General features: G+C 43.4%; 4 protein-coding genes across 4 annotated transcripts; 2 read left to right on the top strand and 2 right to left on the bottom strand.

The window, feature by feature from the left end:
• The first annotated feature begins 1,509 nt into the window (after positions 1-1,509).
• LOC121080100 (feather keratin 4-like) lies at positions 1,510-1,839 on the top strand. The gene has a single exon (XM_040577963.1). It carries the CDS (start codon positions 1,510-1,512, stop codon positions 1,837-1,839), a length of 330 nt encoding a protein of 109 aa, XP_040433897.1.
• Positions 1,840-7,160: 5,321 nt separating this feature from the next.
• Positions 7,161-7,517, top strand: LOC121080030 (feather keratin 4-like). Its single transcript, XM_040577883.1, has one exon. It carries the CDS (start codon positions 7,161-7,163, stop codon positions 7,515-7,517), a length of 357 nt encoding a protein of 118 aa, XP_040433817.1.
• A 5,010-nt stretch (positions 7,518-12,527) lies between these two features.
• On the bottom strand, positions 12,528-12,923 carry LOC121080029 (scale keratin-like). The gene has a single exon (XM_040577882.1). It carries the CDS (start codon positions 12,921-12,923, stop codon positions 12,528-12,530), a length of 396 nt encoding a protein of 131 aa, XP_040433816.1.
• A 6,775-nt stretch (positions 12,924-19,698) lies between these two features.
• Positions 19,699-20,178, bottom strand: LOC121080101 (scale keratin-like). Its single transcript, XM_040577964.1, has one exon. The coding sequence runs from the start codon at positions 20,176-20,178 to the stop codon at positions 19,699-19,701; it is 480 nt and encodes a 159-aa protein (XP_040433898.1).
• Positions 20,179-22,179: the final 2,001 nt, after the last annotated feature.

The following is a 22,179-nucleotide window of genomic DNA, read 5'->3' on the forward strand; positions in this document are numbered from 1 at the left end:
GAATAAGGGTGGGAAATTTACTCTCTCTGCCCTGTTGCTCGTCCCAGCTGTGCGCTGCAGGTCTGATACAGCACAGTAAAGCATAGAGGCAATTTGTTTTGTGAACTCTTGCAGATCTCCCGTATTTTTATTTTGACTCTGAACAGAAAACAATGACTACACATTCTCTCCTGTGTTCACTGAAGCCTTCACACCACGGCCCTGATTTATACCAGCTAACACATTCATCCAGCTGCAGAGATTTTATGACCCTCTGTCTGCTGTGAGCAAAATCCTTCAATGACTATTAAAATAATCAGGTGGGTTTTTTACTTGGATGTGAATAGAATCAAGCAAGAAAATCCTTTAAAGCCACACAGGGGAGCGGGATGTTTTATCTTGTGTTATGGGACATCTGAGGCTGGGGTCCAGCCCCGTGTGTTTCCTTTTATCCCCAAGCAGGGACCCTTGGGGCTGTGGTTGAGAGCAGAGGGAGCTGAACACAAACCCCCTAACTCATACAGGAGAGGGCTGCAACGCCGCGCCTCGCTTGGGTGTTTGCAGTGTCCTCAGTGATTCAGCATCTCAACACTGACCTGCACAAGGACAGGGAAGGGATTGTCTTGCATATTCCTTGATATTCCCAGAGAAAATTTAATAATGGGCCCCAAGAAGGTAACAATATATCTGGAGTTAAAACACTGTAATGAACACAGAGTATGAAAACAACTTCAGAAACTTCCCAATCTGCAAGAAAAATAAAGTAAATCAACATACTGCACCACCTGGGGAGGTCAGCTGCGTGATTTCTAAGAAGGAAGAACCTGGGAGACACTGAGGAAAAGCTGGGCTGGGTAACACTTGCTCACTGTTATGAGGAAACTGTTTGCATGAATGAGGAGTTGAGGAGTGATGCGTAATCTGTGTGTTTGGGAGCTAATTAAGATCTTGTTCATGAGGTGTCATAGACCAGCAGGCAGCCCAAGAAAGGGTATAAAAAGGGCTCGCAGAGCCGACAGCCTCAGACAGCTGCTATTTACTTCTCCTTTTTGGCGTCTTGAGTAAGTTTGACTTAAACTCTGACTTAAAGCATCGTGCTTGAGTAGGTTTAACTGATTCTTTCAGAAATACTCTGCTTGTCTTGCTTATGCCTCTTTTTCCTTGAAAATGCACACCTTTCGCAGGCTTTGGTACGTGAGGTGGGTTTTGATGCAAAACCTGGTGATGGGTGGTCTCCAGCTTGATTGCTCCAGGTCACTTTGGGGATGGCCAGCTTGGGCAATGCTTAGCAGGAGAGCCTGGGAAAGTGCAGAGGAGCTGCCTGGGAGGGAGGGAGGGAGGGAGGAGGGCAGGGAAGGGGAAGAGAGAGGACAAGCAGCCGAGCCTTGGCAGAGCACCTGCATCCAGCATGTGCTGAGCCCTCCCTGCTGCTGGCGAGGCAGAGCAGGGTGGTCTCTGCACGGCGGCTCATGAGCAGTGGGTTGACGCAGGCTGCCTGGTGCATTGCAGGTTCCCCTCCGTGCCTGAAGGATGTCCTCCTGCAGCCAGCAGCTCAGCTCCCGCTGCTCCCCACCCTGCGAGATAGCCTGCCCGCAGCCCCTCGCCAGCGCCTGCAGCCAGCCCTGCGTCACCTCCTGCGGGGACTCCCGTGCCGTGGTCTACCCGCCGCCCGTGGTCATCACCTTCCCAGGCCCCATCCTCAGCTCCTGCCCGCAGGAGAGCTTCGTGGGCACCTCAGCCCCAGTGGAGCTGGGCCGCCCCAGGGGTCTGCAGGGCTCGCTTATCTACGGGAGCTCCTTCTCCTCCTCCTCCACCAGCCAGCTCTGGAGGCAGCGCTACGGGGGCTGTGGGCCATGCTAAGCGTGGCAGAAGGTGTGGATGGCAGGAGAAACAGCGGGGGAACTGACGGCAAGACCTGGATGTGCAGCTGAGCTGAGGAGCTGTCCATAGCCTTGGGCACCCATTACTCCTGGCTAATGCGTTGGGACCTATGGGTGCTGCTCAGCACCCGTGGGAACCGCTCTTCTGCTTGTCTTTTTATGCTCTATTTGCTTTAACATTGTTGCTGTAAACCCGCACTGGTTTCTCAAAATGTGTGTGTTCCATTCTGACAGTACGGGTGAGAAATTTGGTCATTTTGTGCTTTAGCCTCTCTGTGAAGACATGTACTGGTTTTCTGGTTTTATGTTCAGCCAAGAAGATGTAACAAAATTTCTACCAGGGAAGTTGCTTTGCTCTCCCACGGGGTTAAGCTTTTGTGCTCAACAAAACCTTCCTGCATGCTGCAAAGCAGATCGTGGTTGACAAAGTTAGTTTTGCCATGGGGTAGAAAGAGAACCTTTTGTGAAACATTCATTCCTTGTTGGAGAATTTCTTGTAATCAGGTCTGAGAAACTGGAAACATGCCTTCAATATTTTTTTTGATTGTTAGTAAATGCCATTTCTTGTTCCTAATAAAAATCATGCTGCATCCTACTATTAGCATTCTCTTTTTGTTTTAATCCAGTGTCTCTTCACACCTCTCTCCCTTACATCCCTTTATTAGCTGATGATTATAGATGCACTTATGTGCATAGGGCCAGGATATGTCCCATGCAATGCATATTTCCTTCTTCCCAGCATCTGGAACCAGAATCAGCATCTTACATGGTAAATGCCATCATAAAAAAGCCTTTGCACCAGGAGGTACGTGCGCTTCAGGACTCCGTCAAAGAATACATGTGCAGAGTGTTGTTATTAAGGTTAGAATATGCCAATATTTAGTGTAGATACATTTTTATATTCAGGTAAATATGTGCATTTTACTTTTGTCCTCACTTTATATCCTTGTCATCACTGTGCTCAAGGAGCTGGCTGAATTTTGCGTGCTGTGTTTTGAAGAAAACACCAAAATCATGGACACACGAGACATATGGGAATATTGCCTAGAAGTACTTTAATAGCAGACTGCATTAAGGTGGCATCCTGTGCCTGGTGGGCCTTTTAGGGTTGCATTCTACTTCGACAGAAGAGGCTGTTTTTACACAGTCATATAATCAGAATTATACAAGCAGCTCTGATATAAGGAAGATTTTTTTTAAAATCAAAGCCTCTTAGAAAGGAACTGCTGTAAACCGGAGAACCTCTTTGCTCCCAAGGAAGCAGGGGACAGTTTGGTGTCATCTCAGAAAAAAATCAGCCCCCTCCAAAAAAAGACGCTTGAATCTTGACAGCAATGCTATCTCAGGAGGTCCCAGATGGGCGCCAGTAATTCTAATCTGAAAATGACACCACAGTTTCAAGGCAAGTTGAGGATATGCCAACACTTCAGCTCAGAGACATGAATTCACCTCGTCTAGAGGTGTCCGAGATAACTGATTTACTCAGCTTGAGTCACACTCTCAGCTAAGCCACAAGAGCGCAGTGCTGAGTCTTGCATTATCCCTATGAATATTTATGTCATGGTCCCAGTTAGGTTTTATGGCCATTGCAGCAACAGAGTTTAATGTGTCCACATCAACAGCAGCCTCGCTTTTTGGCTTGAACTAGTCAAACCAGGACATAAACACTACTTTTCAAGTACCTAGAAATACTGGTCTTCAAACAGAAAGTGCTGCTCGACGCCTCCTTGTTGGCAGTTACTCCTTTTTCATGGCATTCTCCCTCTCCCCGACGTCTCATCCACTCCTGTGTTGTCGTTTGACTCCTCCTAGGGTGTAGCAGACATGCCAGTGCAACCTGCGTGTGCTGTGTTACCAGACAAGACAAATTCCACCCACACTGTATGAGATGCACTCTTGGATGGATGACTCCAAAGCCGTCCGCCATGGACTTGGAAGAACTGCACAGAAACATCTGGGCATCCTGAGCAGAGCCTGGATTTCAATTACAAACTGAAACGAAGGATGTCCCTTTGCTATTCTTGTGATGTTCATCCAAGCTAGCCAGGAATAGGCATGCTTGTAAAGAAATAATCCAAAATCGATTTATAGAAGGTTTTGCAGATACATTTCAAAGTCTTTTTTGTTGGTGTTACAATAAAATTATGTACTTGATATAGATAAAGTATTCTGTGCTAGTTTAGTAAATGGGTGTGATGATTGTTCTTGTACAATGGATCCATATGTGCCACAGCGTGTGATTTATCATACAAGGAATCCATGCAAAGGTAGTCCACATCGCACACTAGCTTTTATTTTCATAGAGCTATGTGTCTCTGAGTATTTCACTACACCGTATTTGCACTGGCAAAGATGGCTGTGAATGGTTTAAGTCAGTAAAGCACACAAAACTTCCATTATATGCGAAAAAAACATTAAGATGTAACCCAGGTGCCACTTCGTGGGTCTGCAAAGTTACAAAAGCCAACACGTGGCTGTAACCCTGAGTGAGCATCATCGGCCAAAAGAAGCACTTTGGGGCGTCAGCAGAACCGACGCTAGTATGTAGCTCCCTTTGCCCTTTCAGGAGGGCAGGATGGTTTGAAGAGGGATGCATCTCCAAGAATTATGTGATTCATTGGTAAGTATCTGTAGGTATCTGTCATCACTGTCATCCCTTCCATACAAAGTGAAACCAGGTGTGGTTTGGGCAGGAGGAGCAGACCGTATGGGTTGTTTCCCCACAACATCTTCTTCCCTTTGTTTCTATTCCTGTTTTGAGTTTATGTGAATCCTCTACCGTAGACTATCAGTGGCTTTAAAGGGAGGCATTGCTAGGAAACAACACTGAGGGAAATCCCAAAGTGGCCCCAGAAAAAAAGGCTTCCTCTGCCTTCTCGATGGGTCACCTGTACGGCATTACACTGCAGTACTGGCAACAGTTACCAAACGTTAGATGACCAAACTTAAACAAATTTAAGATTTTAGAACAGAAGTCTCAAGGTTACTCAAAACCAGGCATTCGACTTTAAATTCTGTAGAAAGGGCTGGATTTTAGAGGGGAGGGACTCATCTTCTAGAGGCTAAAAAAGGGATTGTAAATTGTGTCAACCTGGGTACGTAGAATGGATAAACATCATTGGAAATAGTTTTATCATTAAATAACTGAAGAACTGAGGACAGGGTGCTGGATCTGAGGGAGAAATCTGCTGAAATAAGCAGCCCATCTTCTGCATCAGCTGAAACTGCACTTTAAGATGCCAGCCCAAGGTTTTCCTAGGGTGATGCATGGCTTCACTCCCTGACCTGTTTCATCCCAAACCATGAATCGTTCATCACTCAGGAGCACTGAGGTCTTCAGCAATGATCCCATGGGGTGCCTGACAATGAAATCTGGGCATGAACTTCTCATTGTCTGAGGTTCCTGTCCCCCCATGCCAGGGCTGGAAAACAGCAGCTCCCTGCTTATAGGTTCCTCCACCTGTACTTTTAAAGCTTGAAGTGGGACATGTGTTTCGTGTTTGTTTCTTAGCCAGGAGGATGGGAACAAATGTTTCCCATTTCCAGACTCAGTAGGAAGGTGTCTGTGGAGTCTAATGTGCCTCATATCAGAGTCATAGGAATGAACGTGCGTGGGCACGATGGGATAAATTGCACAACGCCCCCTTACTGGAGCATGACTTGGAAAAGTGGGGTAGTATCTCAGGCATGTCAGCATATTGTGTTTATGGATAAACTTCTGAGCAATCTTTGTTCCATGAGGCAATCAGAGAAATAGGAAAAAGCAATAAAAAAAAATATTACTCTGCCAGAATAATGAGAAGAACGCAATAGTAATCACCATCACTGAGCAAAATAATTGCATTATCTGGGGCAGTTGCAGGTGGAGTGGATTTTTGTTTGATAATGCATTAGGACATCATACATGAAGAATGTTTCACATCCTCCTGATTGCCCAAGAAAAGGCATAAAAGCACTCACGGTTCTGGGCTGCTCTAACCATTTCTCCTGACTTGCTTTTGCTGTGAAGGGGTAAGTCTGAGCTCGACACTGTTGCTATTAGGATGTTGCTGTAATTGGGACATGCAAACTTATTGAGAGTAGGATTTAGTGAATTCCGATTTCCTCCAACCTAACCATCTTGCCTTTATGAATTTGCCTTATTTTGTTCGCGTTGACTTGCAGAGGTGACTACCAAGAAAACTAACTCTGAGTCTCAGACTGAACTAGGAAGCCACCATTAGCAATAATGTTTTGTCCTGTTCTTTGCAATTATTTCTGCATTAATTTGGGGACTGTCATGCATTAGTACTTGTTATTGTCAGGACTTTATTCCTTTTCTTTATTCCCAGGCTTTCATTTTATGGGTTTTAGTAAGGCAGGACAGAGATCAAGTGGAGCTGCAAATCGATTTTATGAGTGAACAAGTGATTTTATGATTAAAGAAAAGGACTCCACAAAGTTTCACACAGATCCTAGTTCTGCCACACTCATCTGTCACCTCAGCCATCTTTGGCAGGACAGCTGGGACCACATTCACAGGAGTCCTAATTATACTGGAAACCTCACTGATACTGCATTCCCACCCCAAGGTGGGATATCCTGCCAAGCAAACTTTTTATGAGCTCTTCAGGGATGTGACTGCTGCTCATTTTATCTGTGTAAAGCACGTGCAAGGGAGCCTTGGTGCCAGCTGTGGCATCTGAAAGCCTGGGGAATAACACTGTCATTAACCACCAGGCTTGTCTGAATTTTTCCTCATGAAATGGCTCTGGGCAAGACGTTCACTTCTCAGCCTCAGTTACCTCTTCCTTAAAGCTGGAATAACAATGACTTGCCTCATACAGTTGTATTGATTACAGGTGGTTCAGAACCAGCACAGGGTGCTACTAATGTAAGTGCTAGCCAGTGTTTCTGTTCTTTTTTGCCATTGTTTATAAGAGAAATGGTTGAGTGTCACAGTTAAGTCAGATTCAAAAAGCAAATGGTAGAAAGGAGAAATGGTAAAGGATGGGGCATAGCTTGAGTTCAAATAATGCGATTTCTTTTATTGTTAATGATGATTTTGTGTATCAAATTGGCTCCATAATTAGGAGTCAAAAGAAACAGAGTTTGTTCCAGGGAAGAGGAGGAGGAGGGCATGAGAAGCTGAGAAAAGACACATGGCTGCTGAGACAAACCAGAAACCTTCAGCCTTCTTCTGGTCTTGCTGTCTTTTATTCTTTCTCTGCCAAGCTCAACCTCCATTATATTAGTATCTGAGCTTTCACCCTTGTGTTGCCTCGGTGCTGTGTGTTCCAGATTTCCCTCCATTCCCAGAAGATGTCTTCCTACCGAGGGATGATCAGCTCCCGCTGCCTTGCGCCCTGCGAGGTGACCTGTATGCAGCCAGTGGCGAATGCCTGGAGCCAGCCCTGTGTTACGTCCTGCGGTGATTCGAGGGCCGTAATCTACCCACCACCTGTGGTCATGACCTTCCCAGGACCCATTCTCAGCTCCTGCCCTCAGGAGAGCATAGTGGGCAGCTCAGCACCATCCAGCATTGGGAGCTTGTTTGGATCCATGAGCTCTCTGGGTACCAGGGGCTCCTATGGTTCCAGGAGCTTGTACAGTTATGGGAGGTCATATTCTTCCTATGGATCCAGTGGTTATGGTTTTGGGAGCTGCAGACCATGTTAAACATGCAATGAATAAGGAGCAATCACCCAACATGGAGGAAGATGTACCTCCACAAACCCTGTTGCTGACACCTCTTCCCTGGAGCGTGAATTGTGCATCTCTTGCATATAATTCTCAAGCTAATGGTTTAATTTAGTTTTCTGACAGTTCTTTCCAGTGGCTCCTGGTAATACTGGCCTCAAATTAGTTATATCAATGATCTTTGGCTGGAGGAAAGTGGGACAAGATTGTGTAAGTCTTCCCATGCCATGAAAAAGCAAGAGTAATGTATGTGGAATGCATAGCCCTGGAGCAGCTCTTTGCTTGCAGCCTTGAGACCCTGGCAACATTTTCCCATGTTTTTCATTCTCAAAAAGATCTTTGTCTTCTTACTTTCTCATTAAATTACTGTGCATCAAAATCCTGAGCTTTTGTCTTTATTGTCCACCAAAAAATTTGTTTATATATAATTCTGGGTGAATATCAATCTCTGTAGCGAAACATGACAGCGTTTGCTTTCTCAATGCCTAAGGTTGAAAGGTGACCAGGACCATTAAGCAGGAGTAAGCATCATGACTGCCTTTTTTCACAAAAGTAATTTTATGCTGGATAAACATGTTTTGTAACCCTTATAACTAAATTTGAAATTTCCTCCAGGACAGGTGTGGTTACAATGTGTATTTGCTACATGCTAGCAAAGAAAGTTAAACACCCGAGTAACTTTGAAGAGCTTCCCTGAGTCTCACTGCTTGCCTGAGGCTCCACCTTAATTACATCCCTGTATACTGGTTTTATAATATTCTTCATTGTTTAAAAATAGCATGTAAAAATCTGTGGGTAGAACTTTCCTTTGAGTAGCCAACAGGAATTCTCAACTGAATGGCAAATCTTTGCTGAAATTCTGTGAGATTGTTAAACTTTCCCATTAATACCTCTAAATTCTAGTAAATCCCAGTCAAAATAAAGAAAAGAATAATGCTTAAGTCTTCCCTGCAGAGCATCACATATAATTCAGACAAAATAATATTTCCATGTCATGAATTTTACACCCAAATTTCAGGCTACTCACAGGTGACTGGGGGTACTGGACATGTTCAGCACATCTTTGTTCAACAGCAACAGGGTTCCGGGCTTCTCAGCATGTCCTGTAGAGCTGTTTTAATAGTGATGTAATTTGCATACAATTAGTACAGCTATTAAGTGACATTCACCCCATCCTGTGTCTGCAATGCCAACCAGGACTCTGATGGAGCAGACGTCAGACACCGCTCAGCACTTCTGCTCTTCCCTGCGTGAAGGTGCTGTTCCAAGGAGTACCAGCAATACACTGACAAGCTCCGCAACACTTGGCAGGCTAATTCCAGGCAAACCCCTGTCTCACGCTGCAGAAATTTGTTTGGACAGGAGCAAGTATGTGGTAATAACTTTAAAGGGTTGGGAGGTGTGGCTTCGCTTGTAAAACTATCTGAAATGAGGTGAGGCTACAGTGAGGTAGGCAGCCAACACCTCTTTCTTGTCAGGATGTGTCTGAAGGCTTTGTCTTATTTTCATGCTTTCTCGGTCTGCAATGCACTGCGTGATTATTTTTGGAGTCGCTAGGATGCTGGCAAAAAAAACCCCGTACTGATTTGTACAGGTATGTAGAGCACTAAAGCAACCAGATCAGGTATATTCAAGACATGTCACTCTGCTGTTGACCACTACAGAAGTCCTCATTTCAAGATCTTTGATTTTATCCCACACAGAAAAACAGAATTACACCAATCCTTTTCTCAGCCTGTCTTGCAGCACCTCTGAGCTGGACTTGCAATAGCAGCCAGTTTCTCACTGTGGGGGTAAAGGGTGCAGCCAGGCATCTTTTGGTGTGGATGCTGTCAGCATACCTGGATGAAGCTGCTCTGCCTACGTATTTGTTCTACTACAAAAAAGGCACACGTGGGAGCTAGAAGTTAGAGCCCGGACTATAAATAGATCACAATAGCATGTTTTGATTGATTGATGGATGCTACTGACTTAGAATGGTGTTTGAAGGCGTAGCGCTCCATTATTTTGTAAAGTAACCTGCAGAGGCGTCCCTTGGAGAGCAGGGAAGGGCAAAATTTGCATTGCCGATTCTCAGCTGCCAGCCTGAGTTTGCATGTTATGGCTATAGACCAGAGCAAACGCCAGAGGACTGTCCTTTAACTGCCTCCCATTGCTCTGTACTGAGGTGGACCACCAGCAGCCTGCCACTTCCCAAAGGCACTGGGTTACACTGTCATGCAAGCGTGATCACGGATGAGCACGGTAGAAGAGAACCAGTTTCACTGGCAGCCCCAGTGCCTCTCGGGTCACTTCACGTGCAGATATGAGATGGGAGGAACACCAGCTGCTGTTTATCATGATAATTTGGAAGCGGTGCTTCTTGACATTTCCCTGGGCATGGCATCGTGGGGACCACATCTGGCTGTGAGGTCTCTGCAGTTCGGGGTCAGCCATGGGATGTCCAACCTGTTGACAGCACCAGCAACTCAGACTCCTGTTCCTTCTGCCATGAAACAAGTAATTACCCACAATAGGAAGCAACAATAAATGAAATCACGCTGTCTCATCTTGAACTACAGAGGTCACTACACTCTCCTCTGTCTTGTCTAAATGTGCTCTGAGCATGTTTTTAAATCCTAGTACAAGGTAACGCTATTGTTAAATGAGATGCAATCAGAAGCTGATTCATAAAAGTGATGTAAACACAGCCTGAAGTGTATGTCCTCCCCACGCACTAAATTACAGTTCGAGACAGATATGCGTGGGTGTTAAGCCTTTCATGTTTGATTTAAATAGGTGGATTTGCTAAATATGTAGTCACTGCTAAAGCCTAATGGTTTTTTATGTGGTTCAGACTCATACCACTGGTAAATAGCCTGCAGGCACATGGCTCAACATAACAGAACCAGAAATAAGCCCTGATGAATGCCAGCTTCCTTCCAGGGCTTGATTCTGGAGGAATTAGTAAAGTCACTACTTGCACTCTACCTTTTATCACTTTTGTAATTGGAGAATCTGAACTTGAATGTTTCGGATGTTTTAAATAAAATACTCTATCAGAGAAACCCGAGGAAAGGAAACTTTTTTTTGTTTGTTTTTGTTCATTCTCCTCTTTTAGAAAGACATTATATAATAAGCCATGTCTTGAATCCTTAGGTTACATTTGGAAATGTTCAAAGCCAGGTTTGAGGGGGCTTTGAGCAACCTGATCTAGTGAAAGATGTCCCTGCCCATGGCAAAGGGATTGGGATAGATGATCTTTAAAGGTCTTTTCCAAGCCAAATCATTCCTTGATTCCACGATTCTATGATTTTATTTATTTTGTTTTATTTAAATTCTGTTAAATTTCCTTTGCCCTGTATACTACCGGCCATGCCACATACCATCTTTCAGCCAAAACAAGCAGAATTCAATGAAAACATGTCAGTTGGATGGATTATCTCATTTTCAGAGTTCTATCTTAAAAGTATTCAGGACATTTTCATTTTCAGCATTATTGACTCACTCAAAGCAGTCAGAGTACTGACCTAGATTACAGGCAAATTTGAATATTAATATGGAGATTGGCACCATTGAAATTCTACCTGTTCCAATATATGCCAGTGCTCTTGATGCCACAGCAAAGAGACAGACAGGAATATTCCATGCTGTGCTCCTTATCTGGAGTTATTTTCCTCTTTTCCTGAAGGAGATGAGCATAACAATGAAAAGCAAACCTGAAGCTAACTGCTGGAATAGAAAACCAGGAACAGAGACCATATGTCAGTGGTTAAATGGGGATATTGGAGAGTTCAGTTCTAGGCTTTGCCAAGAGATTCTTTTGTCACCTGGGGAAGATATTTACTAATGTTTTTATCAGAATGGAAAACATGGCCTCTAAACTGTATAAAAGATGCCTATCTGCAAAAAAGGGGAAAAGAGCAATGATGTTCATGCTTTGCTTGTCTATTTACTCTGGAAGCACTTGAGGACAGGGATTGGGTTTATTCTTTGCACAGCACTGAACATGCCTCACCTGTAGCTTCATTACAATTTGTGTTGTTGCTGCTCCTGATACTGCACTACAGCTATTTCTTGGAGGAAACAGGGATTAGTCCTCTTTCTTGTTGGGGTGGAAAAGCTGACAGCTGCAAGGAGGAATAACTATTAGCTGCTTGGGATGTCTGGAGTTTAAGTACCACTGAGCAAGTTGATGCTGTAGGTTGAGCATCTATAGGTGCAAATTTACATCTGGAAAATACTCTGCTGGGCACCCACTTTGGTGGCATCTGTGGCCATGCTGAGCTCAACATGGAAACCCACAGTTCTCTGGCTGCTCATAGAAAGGCCCCACTGAAGTCATGTCTAAATAACAGGAGTTAAAATGCTATGTTATTTTAAACTTTTCATATCTTCAAAAGGTGGAAAGCTGCTACTCAGGAGCGTCATTACAGAAAGAGTTGTGACGCTGTAAATTCAGTCTGTGCTCAAATGTTCTGCAGTATTACTGCTCAGTTAGCAGCTTGGTCCTGCCCGTGGGAAGATATTACCCAGGATGGGCTGTGGATGAAGGGAGGAAGGGAAACCAGAAGGCTGCTGTGTGATGCAACAAAATTTTAATGAGCAAGAAATGCCTGTGTTTGCAAAGTGAGACTTCACAGACTATGAAAAATCTGTTTCCAAACAGTTTCAGAGAATGTTCAATAAATGTCCTGTTCAGAGATATTGCTGTCCTCAGCTGGCTTTCTTCTGTCTGTTGTGCAACTACTGAAAAAGACACTTGTCATTATGAGCGATGTCCATACACAACAGGCCGCCCCACGATGGTTAAAAAAAATGGGAAAGCTGGAACAGACAACAATAGCAAACAAAAAATTAGAAATTGAAGGGCAAACAACAATCAGAAAAAAGACTGGAAAGGCTAAGTGGCAGTAGTTCCATTGCAGGGCTGCAGGAACGCTGAACCCCTGTCCTCATTGCTCTGCATATGGATCTTCATGTGGCTCTTCTGGGACCTCTCTGCTGCCTTTAGCAGGGCCCACAGGTGCTGCGGAGGAACCGGCTGTACTGGCGGGAGGAGTATGGGCTGCAGTACCCACTGCTGGCTGTGGAGAGGGCTGAACTCCCATAGCCATACTGGGCCCCATATCCCAGAGAGCCCCCATAACTGTAGGGGCTCCCAGTGCCGTAGAGGCCCCCCAGCCCCAGGGAGCCCCCAAAGGCGGGTGCTCCGGAGGAGCCCACCACGGCTTGCTGGGGGAAGGAGCTGAGGATGGGGCCGGGGAAGGTGACGACCACGGGGGGCGGCTGGATCAAGGCCGTAGAGTCGGGGCACTGGCGGACACATGGCTCGTTGCAGCTGTTAGCAATGGGCTGGGGGCAGGCGATGCTGCTGGTGGTGGGGCACAGGTCGTAGCAAGACATTTCTTTGTGAGGATGAAGGTGATCCTGAAACAGAGAGCACAGAGCTGCATAAATACAAAGCACAAGATTGACTGGAGGAACAGGTCAAGGTTTGGTGCTGGGTTGTTGGGGAACAGGCACAATGATCACCAGATACATGAGCAAAAATGTTGACCCTATTCACAAACTTTCCTGTCAATCAGCATTGCTCTGATCTTCCCCATCCAGCAATCCCTGCACTTGTGACATCCACCAAGCCTTCTGAAATTGCTTCTGCTTTTTTTCTTCTTTTAATTTGCCTTCACAGAGTGTTGGTGGCACATTTTTTACTAAAACACCAGCACTCCTTCCTGGTGAATGTGGGTAGAAAGCCAGGAGCTGCAGGAGGCTACACCAGAGTTGACCTTCTCATTCCATTGAATGTGACAGAAGCAGATTTTGTACTGGGAGCAATGGGATGGAGTCAAGAACCCAGCACTGCTTTAGCCACACATTTCTGCAGCTTTTCCTGGTCCTTGTTTCTTTTCAGGCTCTTTGAGGTACTATACTTTGAGTTGTCCCCTTTCAGTTCTAGGCTCTCTTAATCTCTGTAATCCCTCTGGTAAAACCCCCAAAGCATTTGAGCCTTCATATAGATTCAGATACCTGATGTAATAAGTAAATATTCCCTATAAAATATTTATATCCAAATATTTCTTGGCATAGCAGTATAATTTCATATGGAGCGTGGAGCAGATTGGTAAAATGTAAGGAGCTGATTTCCTTCATCAGATAAAAATTCAGTTTTCAATCTACCATTTCAGCTACGTCTGGTCCCAAAAGCTTGTGGCTTAGCACTTTTCCCAGTAAAAATAGGGAATATTATTTTGTTCACTTGATCAGGCCACCGGTCTACTTCCCTTGTTATTGTGCCTGGTGAAAATAACCAGGCTTTAAAATAAGCAGGATTTAATTTTTACCTATCCATAAGAACTAAATACAAGCTAGGATTATTTTGCAATAATATTCCTGTGTAGATAATACTCTTTCTTCAGCTGGGTTATCAAACAGCTTAGGATATGGCCATGTCTCTCCAATTCAATCATTTACTGAAATGGTGCAGGAGAATTCTGCATTTTAAATTTAACAGCTTCCTACATTTTCACTCTGCTAACAGTACAAGAATGCCCAAATATGAATTGTAGTGAAATAAATGCCTCAAGCCCTGATCTTGACTTCTAAAGACTACCGTACTTGCCAACATACTGAAAAAAAAAAAAAAGAGAGAAAAAGAGAACAAATCAAAAAAAAGTCCTAAACCCCCAAATGTAATAGTGAGCAGTATTCTAAGCTGCAGTGCAAAGGCATTCTGGCATTAGGAAAGATATGAAATGGCATCAGACTTACCTGATGTAGAAGAGAGTGTGCAGGAGATGGAACAGGTCTGCGTACCGGCTCCTTTTATACCATCCTGCAGATTGCCTGGGGGATCTGAGGCACACGGTACACATGAAGTCATAATCACCAACCAGCCCAAATTTGAAGCACATATAACTTCCCAAAGTGATGAAACTGTTTTTGCTTGCAGTTTGCAAAATCACCCTAAATCTCTGAAGAGCATGACATGCACATTCCAGCTCCCAGTTCCCTTTCATCTTGAAGCTTAATTGACCAGCTTCATTGCTGGTATCATTCCACCCTCCTCATTGGCATCGCAGGAGGAATTAAACTGGTTCTATTTATTTAGCACTTCCTTTATTAACTTCCCATAATGATTTTAATCAGAGCTATAACCTGCTGGCATACACAGGTTTGTATTTAAGTGCTTTAGATCTAGGCTGTAATCTAATCTACTCATACATTTTGCAATGAAATGTTCAGTGAGGTGGAAGACACCTTCGGATGCTTTTTCCACCCACAACCACAAAACATGAGAGAGGTGCTGGACCTGTGACAATCATGGCCGTTGTTTAATGGTCTTTGATTTAGAAATTCTGGATTTTCCTTGCTGCTTGGCAAGACCAGCAAAAAAAGTATTTTAGTATCTGAAATGGTGTTTAAACTAAAAGCTGAAGTTTCCTCTGAAGGGTTATATGTATTTTTTTTCTTTTCCTTATTTTTCACCTGGAATCTGCAAATCCAATCTGCAAATCACAGAGATTATCTGGCAGGTTCAGCAATGCAGAAGGGCTGCAAATGCAAAGGGATTAGCAGTGAATAGCTGCTCTGTGTCAACACTACACAGCTCTGAAGGAGAAAGTAACACAAGGCAGTGGTGAAAAAGGTGCAAATTTCTTGGTTTCTTTTTGACATTATACATTTCTGTCCACCACTGCATTCAGTTAGTCTTTATCTTTTCCTTCTTTTTGTTCATATGATGAAGATCTAGTTTGCCCTTAGATCTACTCTTCCATCTTACAAAGGAATTGAACCAAAGTTTTGCTGAAGGATGTCACAGAAACAATTTTTGAGTGCTTCCTTCCCAGAATAAGTGGCAGAAAAAGCAATAGAATTATCCAAGGAATAGTTATTGCAACGATAGATATTTCACACACACCCCCCCCCTTCTTTCTTTCTGGGCTAGCAGGGCTTTGCCTGCAGAGTGCATACTGTTGCAGAGACCAGTTTTGACTGCCCAGGTTACAAGTGACTTGTCACTTGAAATTACTCAGGCTTCCCCAATACTTATTGGGGTGGGACGAGTATTTCTGCAAGGCAACTCATCCCATCTCAGGTGCTTACCTTACCAGAATTGGTATCATCCTCAAAACATACCAATTTTGCTTTCATTGGCTACGGAGACACACAACAAGCTCAACCGAAACACCCAGCTTTTAAGCAGGGAAGGTTTGATGAGATGTGTCCCACCCATATTCCCACCTTCTGAAAGTGTGTGCAATAAACGGTGCCTGGACCAGCCTCATAAATCCTCATTTGCCTGTGGATCAGTTGTTTGGTAATAAACACTGCAACATTTCTACCAGAAGTTATACTTAAATTATGAGGTTCTTTCCTCCAGACTTTGAGGTGGCCCTAGGGGATTACAAGAGCAATAATACTCACAAAGGGTGTTCAAATACTTTTTGTGTGTGTTTTTAAGCACTTCCCAAACCCTCCTTAGTAGTTTACGCATGAACTCATGTGTCATCATTGTAATATAAGTGTGTGGTTGGATTCAAACAGCCCAGCATTTTTTTTTATTTATTTATTTATTACATTGCACTGGTCAAGCACATTCTTCCTCTTCCCTTTACCACCTCATGATGTCTAACCTTAGGATTTCAGTTGAATTAATTTTATAATTTAGGTTTTTCTGTATTTGTTTAAGTTTGTGTACCGGCTCCTTCAGTGCTGATGTATTAATTCACATCCCCTTCGCTGTTTGTAGCAAAAAGAGCTGCAAAATCTGCCTTTGTTCCCATGTTTTGAAAGTTTTTCCCAGGACTTTCCTAGTCTGAGAGTGGTCTACCTTTCTTTCATGTTTTAAACAGATGCTCAGCTTCTCTAGGAAGCTGAATACAAAATATGATATATTTTTATATTTGTGCATTTATATATATAGTGAACATGTTGCCTGTAATCTGGTTAAGAAACTGTTTACCTTTGTTGTGACCAATGAATTTACTTCTAAAATGTGAAGAAATGGAACAACTGGGTAGTCTGGGAGAGAAGGCATGGGCCTGGCTGATTTTAAAAAGTATTTTGCAATATGTCTTTTGATTTTTTCTTCTAAAAAGCACAGAATGGGCCTGTCCAACTCTGAACTTTGATTTCATATACAGGTTGGTTGCTGATTCTGCAAGAAAGACGCTGTGTTTTGCATCTGTTATACTTCATCTAGCATAGGTAACAAAGAAGGGAAAAACCCCTGCATATTCAAGCAGATGGCAATTACGATTAACATTTGAGCCACCATCATTATGTCAGCCAATAAAAGAAGAGGTAAATAAATGAAGCCAGCATAATTCCTCCTGTCATTCTACTGTATTTAATGGAACGTTACCAGGAATGAATCTTGCCAATTAAGTGCTAAGATGAAAGAAATATTTGTTTTGTAATTTGCATTTCATGCAGCGTGAGAATTTGAATCAAGTAATAAACATAAATATTGAGCAAAGCTGTTTCATCATTTTGAGGTGAACCATGTGTGATAAATGTGGGCTGGTGTTAATGGGAGTTTCAGGTTCTTCAGGCAGTTTGAGAAAACATAAATAGTCCCTCCTCAAAAGTTTCTTGTATTTACTTCTCTTGCCACCTTCTTCCCAGAGCCAGCTGTTTTTTAGATATCAGACTGTTCTTTTTCTGTAAATTCAAATTACTCTTTTGTCATTTATGAGGAGGTAATGTTATATACAGGTTTTAACAGCTATTATACCAGGTATAAAACTGGTATTTTCCACAATGGATTGAATAGGAGCTGTCAGCTCTCCACTGGTTCAAATGTCAGAGTTATAATCTGCTGAACTGACACTAAAAGACAAAAAAATCCCATGGATTGTAGTCCTACAAACCACACCACAAAGGCCTCAGTTGCTGCCACATTTAACCGATGCTATGTCCTCTTGATAGTTAAAGACTTGGTCTTCCAGCTGCTCTTTCAAATTAGTTTGTATGGAAGAAAGCCAAAGCTTGAAATGGATGTAAGCAAAGCCTCCTTATAGCAAACAAAAGACCTCCAGGGTGTTGGGAATCAGGTGAGCCTTTGGACAGTTCATTCAATAAATTCAATAATTTATTTGAATTTGAACGAAGTTTGGACATTCAATAAAGCATCAGGAGTTTTACAGTAAACTTCAGACCACGTGGAACTGACTTTTAGCAGAGACAAGGTATAGGGTAAGAGCAACCATTGGTCTGAGGAAGCATGTGACTTTCTATATTCCTGTGTTTCCACTCACTAACCATCACTTAAAAATAGTTTTTCTTACAAGGTTTAAACAAATTTGAGGAATTACATCCACAACAGCAAGCAGATCTTGGTGGGGTAGCTACGATTAGATGGGATGGATCTGGAACTAAATGAGTGCTGCAGAGGATCGCGGCTGCTCTGCCTTTCCCATTTCCGTGAGATCTAAACTTTTCCTTCTGTTCCAAGGGAATCTGTGCGGTGTTACTCTTACACTTAGTCATGTTGCCAGCTGACCAGTTCACGGCCAGCACCAGCCTCAGCAGCTGCAGGGAGCTGATTGCCCTGACCTGAGGGCAGTGGCTCAGACACCAGCCATTGTCATCACCTTGTCAGCCCAGATACTTAGCTCCTTCCTTCAGGACAGCTTAGCAGGATATCTTAACACCCATACTTAAGGGCTTCTTTTGCTGTGGGAGCTTTTGTTCTGGTCATCTTTACCACAACAGATTTGCTTACAGATTTTCCAGGTCCTGACAGCAAGCAGAACATCCCTTCAGGCTGTTGTTTTGATACCGGATACCACTGTGGAAGCTGTGGGTCTTGCTGGAAGAGCAATTCAATTTACCAGAGACAATTAAATGAAATAAAAGGCAGATTTATAGTTGGCTTTGTTGGGCAATGAGTGCTGAGAAATGTGCTGTGTGCACTGCTGAGTTATGGAGTAAAGTTGGGCATGCCCAGCAGCTCTTGTCCTTGTTTCTGCATCTTCAGCCTTCAGTTTCTGGTCAGATGTTCACTGAACACTGCTGCATTATGCTTCACCATACTTTTTAATGTAGCAAAATATATAGCCTAAGATCTTTTGGCAGCTGAACCACAAAAAGAAAACCATCTTGTAAGATAAGCATCTTGAATCAGGAGATGGTGACATGCTTTCCTCATAACTTAAAAAGATATGCCACGTGGGGTGCAGTATTATTCCTTGGTTTTAGGCTACCTATATAATATTTACACAGATTCTATTGATATTTAATATATACATAACTCAAACCAAAGAAACCCAAACCCAGGAACCAGTCAGATGTACTGTGAAATTATGCACATGGTCCTTATTGTGGTTTTGAAGAAGTATCATCTGCACACAGACAAAATTTTGGAGTGAGACAATTCAACAGCATGGATCTAGGCTACTCTGTGCTAGAGAGACACAGAATCTGAAATTCATTTAATATCAGCCACCGATCTTCCGTGAAGAGCGGTGGCGGTGAAATTACTTGTATGACTTTGGATTAGAAGTCTGCAGTGGAATAAGCAAGAACTTAACTTTCAGGGTGCCAACAGTCACTTGTAGTTCAAAGAATTATCTCACAAACTCATGAATGGGGAGTCTAATAAAGTAATGTGTAGAGAAGGCTGCTCTTCATCCATGGCCAGCGTGCTGGGACCATGTTGTTGCAATTCAGTGGTGAAACAGGCCTGGCAAGGACTCCTCATGGAGACTTTCACTATGTGGGCAGGGTTTGCACAATGTTATTGCAGCCATATGTACGACAGGCAGCTTTATCCAGAAAAGTTGGCAAATTCAGAATGGATGAGGACACAAAATCACAACACACTTATTTTAAATGATGCAACACAATTTTAATGAGAACGAAAAGAATAAAAATACTTTGCAATAGCAAGGATGTATATCCAAGATGTCAGAGTCAAATGCATTTTGAAAGACGCTGTTAAATGTCTTACTGCATTCCGACAAGTGTGATGAAGCAGAAGATAACAAGGAATTGAACCCCTGAAGAGATCAGGAAAACATTCAAAGGAAAAAAAGGAGAGGTGAGTAGCATGCAGAAGGCTCCGCGCTGAACAGGATTTGTGAGTGCTTTCACAAAGCTGTCACTCATCTGCTCACTGGTGAATCTGCATTTCGTTTTTCACTTTTGCATTATTCAGTGGATATTTCTGCTGTGTTTACCAGAACCCGCAGCTGCCACGGCTGTACCTGTTGGACCAGTAGGAGTAAGGGCTGCAAGAGCCAAACCCATACGATCTACCGTAGCCATACAGACCTCTGTAACCCAGGGAGCCCCCACAGCCATACAGACCCCCATAGCCCAGGGAGCCATAGCCCCTGTAGCCATACAGACCCCCATAGCCCAGCGAGGAGCCCCCATGGCCATACAGACCCCCATAGCCCAGGGAGCCGTAGCCCCCATAGCCAAGGGAGCCCCCGTAGCCCCCAAGGACGGGTGCTCCAGAGGATCCCACAACTGAATCCTGCGGGAAGGAGCTGAGGATGGGGCCGGGGAAGGTGACGACGACTGGAGGTGGCTGGATCAGGGTGGTGGAGTCAGGGCACTGACGGACGCATGGCTCATTCCCGCTGTCAGCGAGGGGCTGGGGGCGGTAGATGCCACCAACGGCAGTGGGGCACAGGTCGTAGCAAGACATCTCGCAGGGATGGAGGTAATCTGCAACACACACTGATGAGTAAACAAAGCACAAAATCAATGGGAAAAAGAGTTTGGAAGTTGGACACATGGACTAGAATAATGGCTTTATCTTTCAGGTCTTGGTTGTTCTTCTTTCTCTTCAGTATTTTTCATGAGACACCTCTCCCTCTTGTAAATCAGCATTGCCCAGATTACACGCTGAGCAGTCATCTCTTCTATGGTATCATCCCTAATTTCTGATGCTTGGTTCCCTTTAAGAAGGGTAATGGCTTTAAACTCAAAGAGGAGAGATTTAGATTAGGTACCAGAAAGAAATCCTTCACTGTGAGCATGGCGAGGCACTGGCACAGTTTGGCCAGAGAAGATGTGGATGCCCCATCCCTGGAAGTGCTCAAGGTCAGGTCAGATGGTGCTTTCAGCAGCCTGGTCTAGTGGAAGGTGTCCCTACCGGTGGCAGTGGGTTGGAGCTAGATGATCATTAAGTTCCCTTCCAACCCAAACCATTCTATGGTTCTATGATTCTGTGAAGTAGTTCTTTGTTCTACCCCACTGCCAAACACTGCAAAATTTTTACGCAGCCCTTTATTTTGCAAATGGCTTCCACTATACTTCGCAGCCACTCTTACAATGCCTGTGTCTGAAAGGTCATTTCATGTTTGTTTTGTACTAGCAAAACCAAAGCGGTGTAACCTGACAACCAGCAAAGTTGATATAGTAAATTAATGGGTAGCTTGAAGAACAGCTCTGCCATATTGACCTGTAATGTGCTTCCAGAAGCAATAGCTAGAATCATGCTGCCGGTATGCTGAACTTGCTATAAACATGGATTAAATAAGGCATTCCCTGCCCTGAAGTGCTTGCAAAGTAGCTTGAGAGTCACAGAGTGGGTGAAAAGATTGTCTTGATTTCCCAGATGGGAAACTAGTACACTCAGATAACTAGGGCCAGGTTTCTACTGCAGGTAAGTATGTTGGGATCTGAGCTCTTCAAAAAGACTTTCACCATAGGATCTGATCCAATCTAAAAGAAAACCTGTGACAGGACTAGGAATATCACCTGTGAACAATTTTTTTCGTCATTAGAACCAATAAAATATTAGATTAGAAGAGAGTTCCAGAGCTCACCTAGTCAAACTCCCTGTTCAAAGCAAGGACATTGTAAAGGGTAGGTTGGGATTTCCTAGTTTCTTCTCCATTTTCCAATACTTGTTCTTTCTGGTTAAGCTTGTCCTCTCAAGAAATGCATACATTTACATAGACACATAAGAAACGTAGATGAAAAAGCCTTAAAAAATTCCTAGTGCTTGAAAAAGTCTTCTGTTGATGTTTTGGAAGCTGCTTTGATAGCTCAAATTTGTATGAACAGGAAACAGTAATTTTTGAAAAAACAAGTTTTACCATTTTAAATCTGAATACATGGATGTTCAACATCAAATAAGAAAAATAAGCATCATGAAATAATCCAACGTGTTTAAGAATCTTAGAATGCTTACAAATGATTCCGACCTTAACTAAAATTGACAGAAAAGAGATACTCGAATTTTAGGAAAGAGATCACACAGAATGACACTTACCCTTTTCACCGAGGTGGATAAAGCAGGCAAGGTGGAATGAAGAGCCCTGAGTTGGAAGAGCTTTTATACAGTTCCCTGGATCATGGGGATCATGTAAGCTGCAATTTGCGCATGTGCCTAATTGGGGCAAACCCAAAACTAATATGACACGCAGGTCCTCAAAGTTTTGCTGACTATTTATGGTTCGAAGTCTCATGAAATACGGTAGATGCATTTCATCACAGAAGCCTCTTTCATCTCAAATGGTTACATGTCATATTCATTCCTGTTATCATTCCATTCACATCCTTGGTGTTACAACAAGCATTATACTAATGCTCTTCCTTAGCTTCTCCATTAATAATGGCAAAACCTGGCTGCTCGTTGCGTGACTGCGGTCATCTGATGTGCACAGATTTTTCCATTAAATCCAGACTGTAGAGATAC

Source organism: Falco naumanni, chromosome 20 (assembly GCF_017639655.2).
Source record: "Falco naumanni isolate bFalNau1 chromosome 20, bFalNau1.pat, whole genome shotgun sequence".
NCBI lineage: Eukaryota > Metazoa > Chordata > Aves > Falconiformes > Falconidae > Falco > Falco naumanni.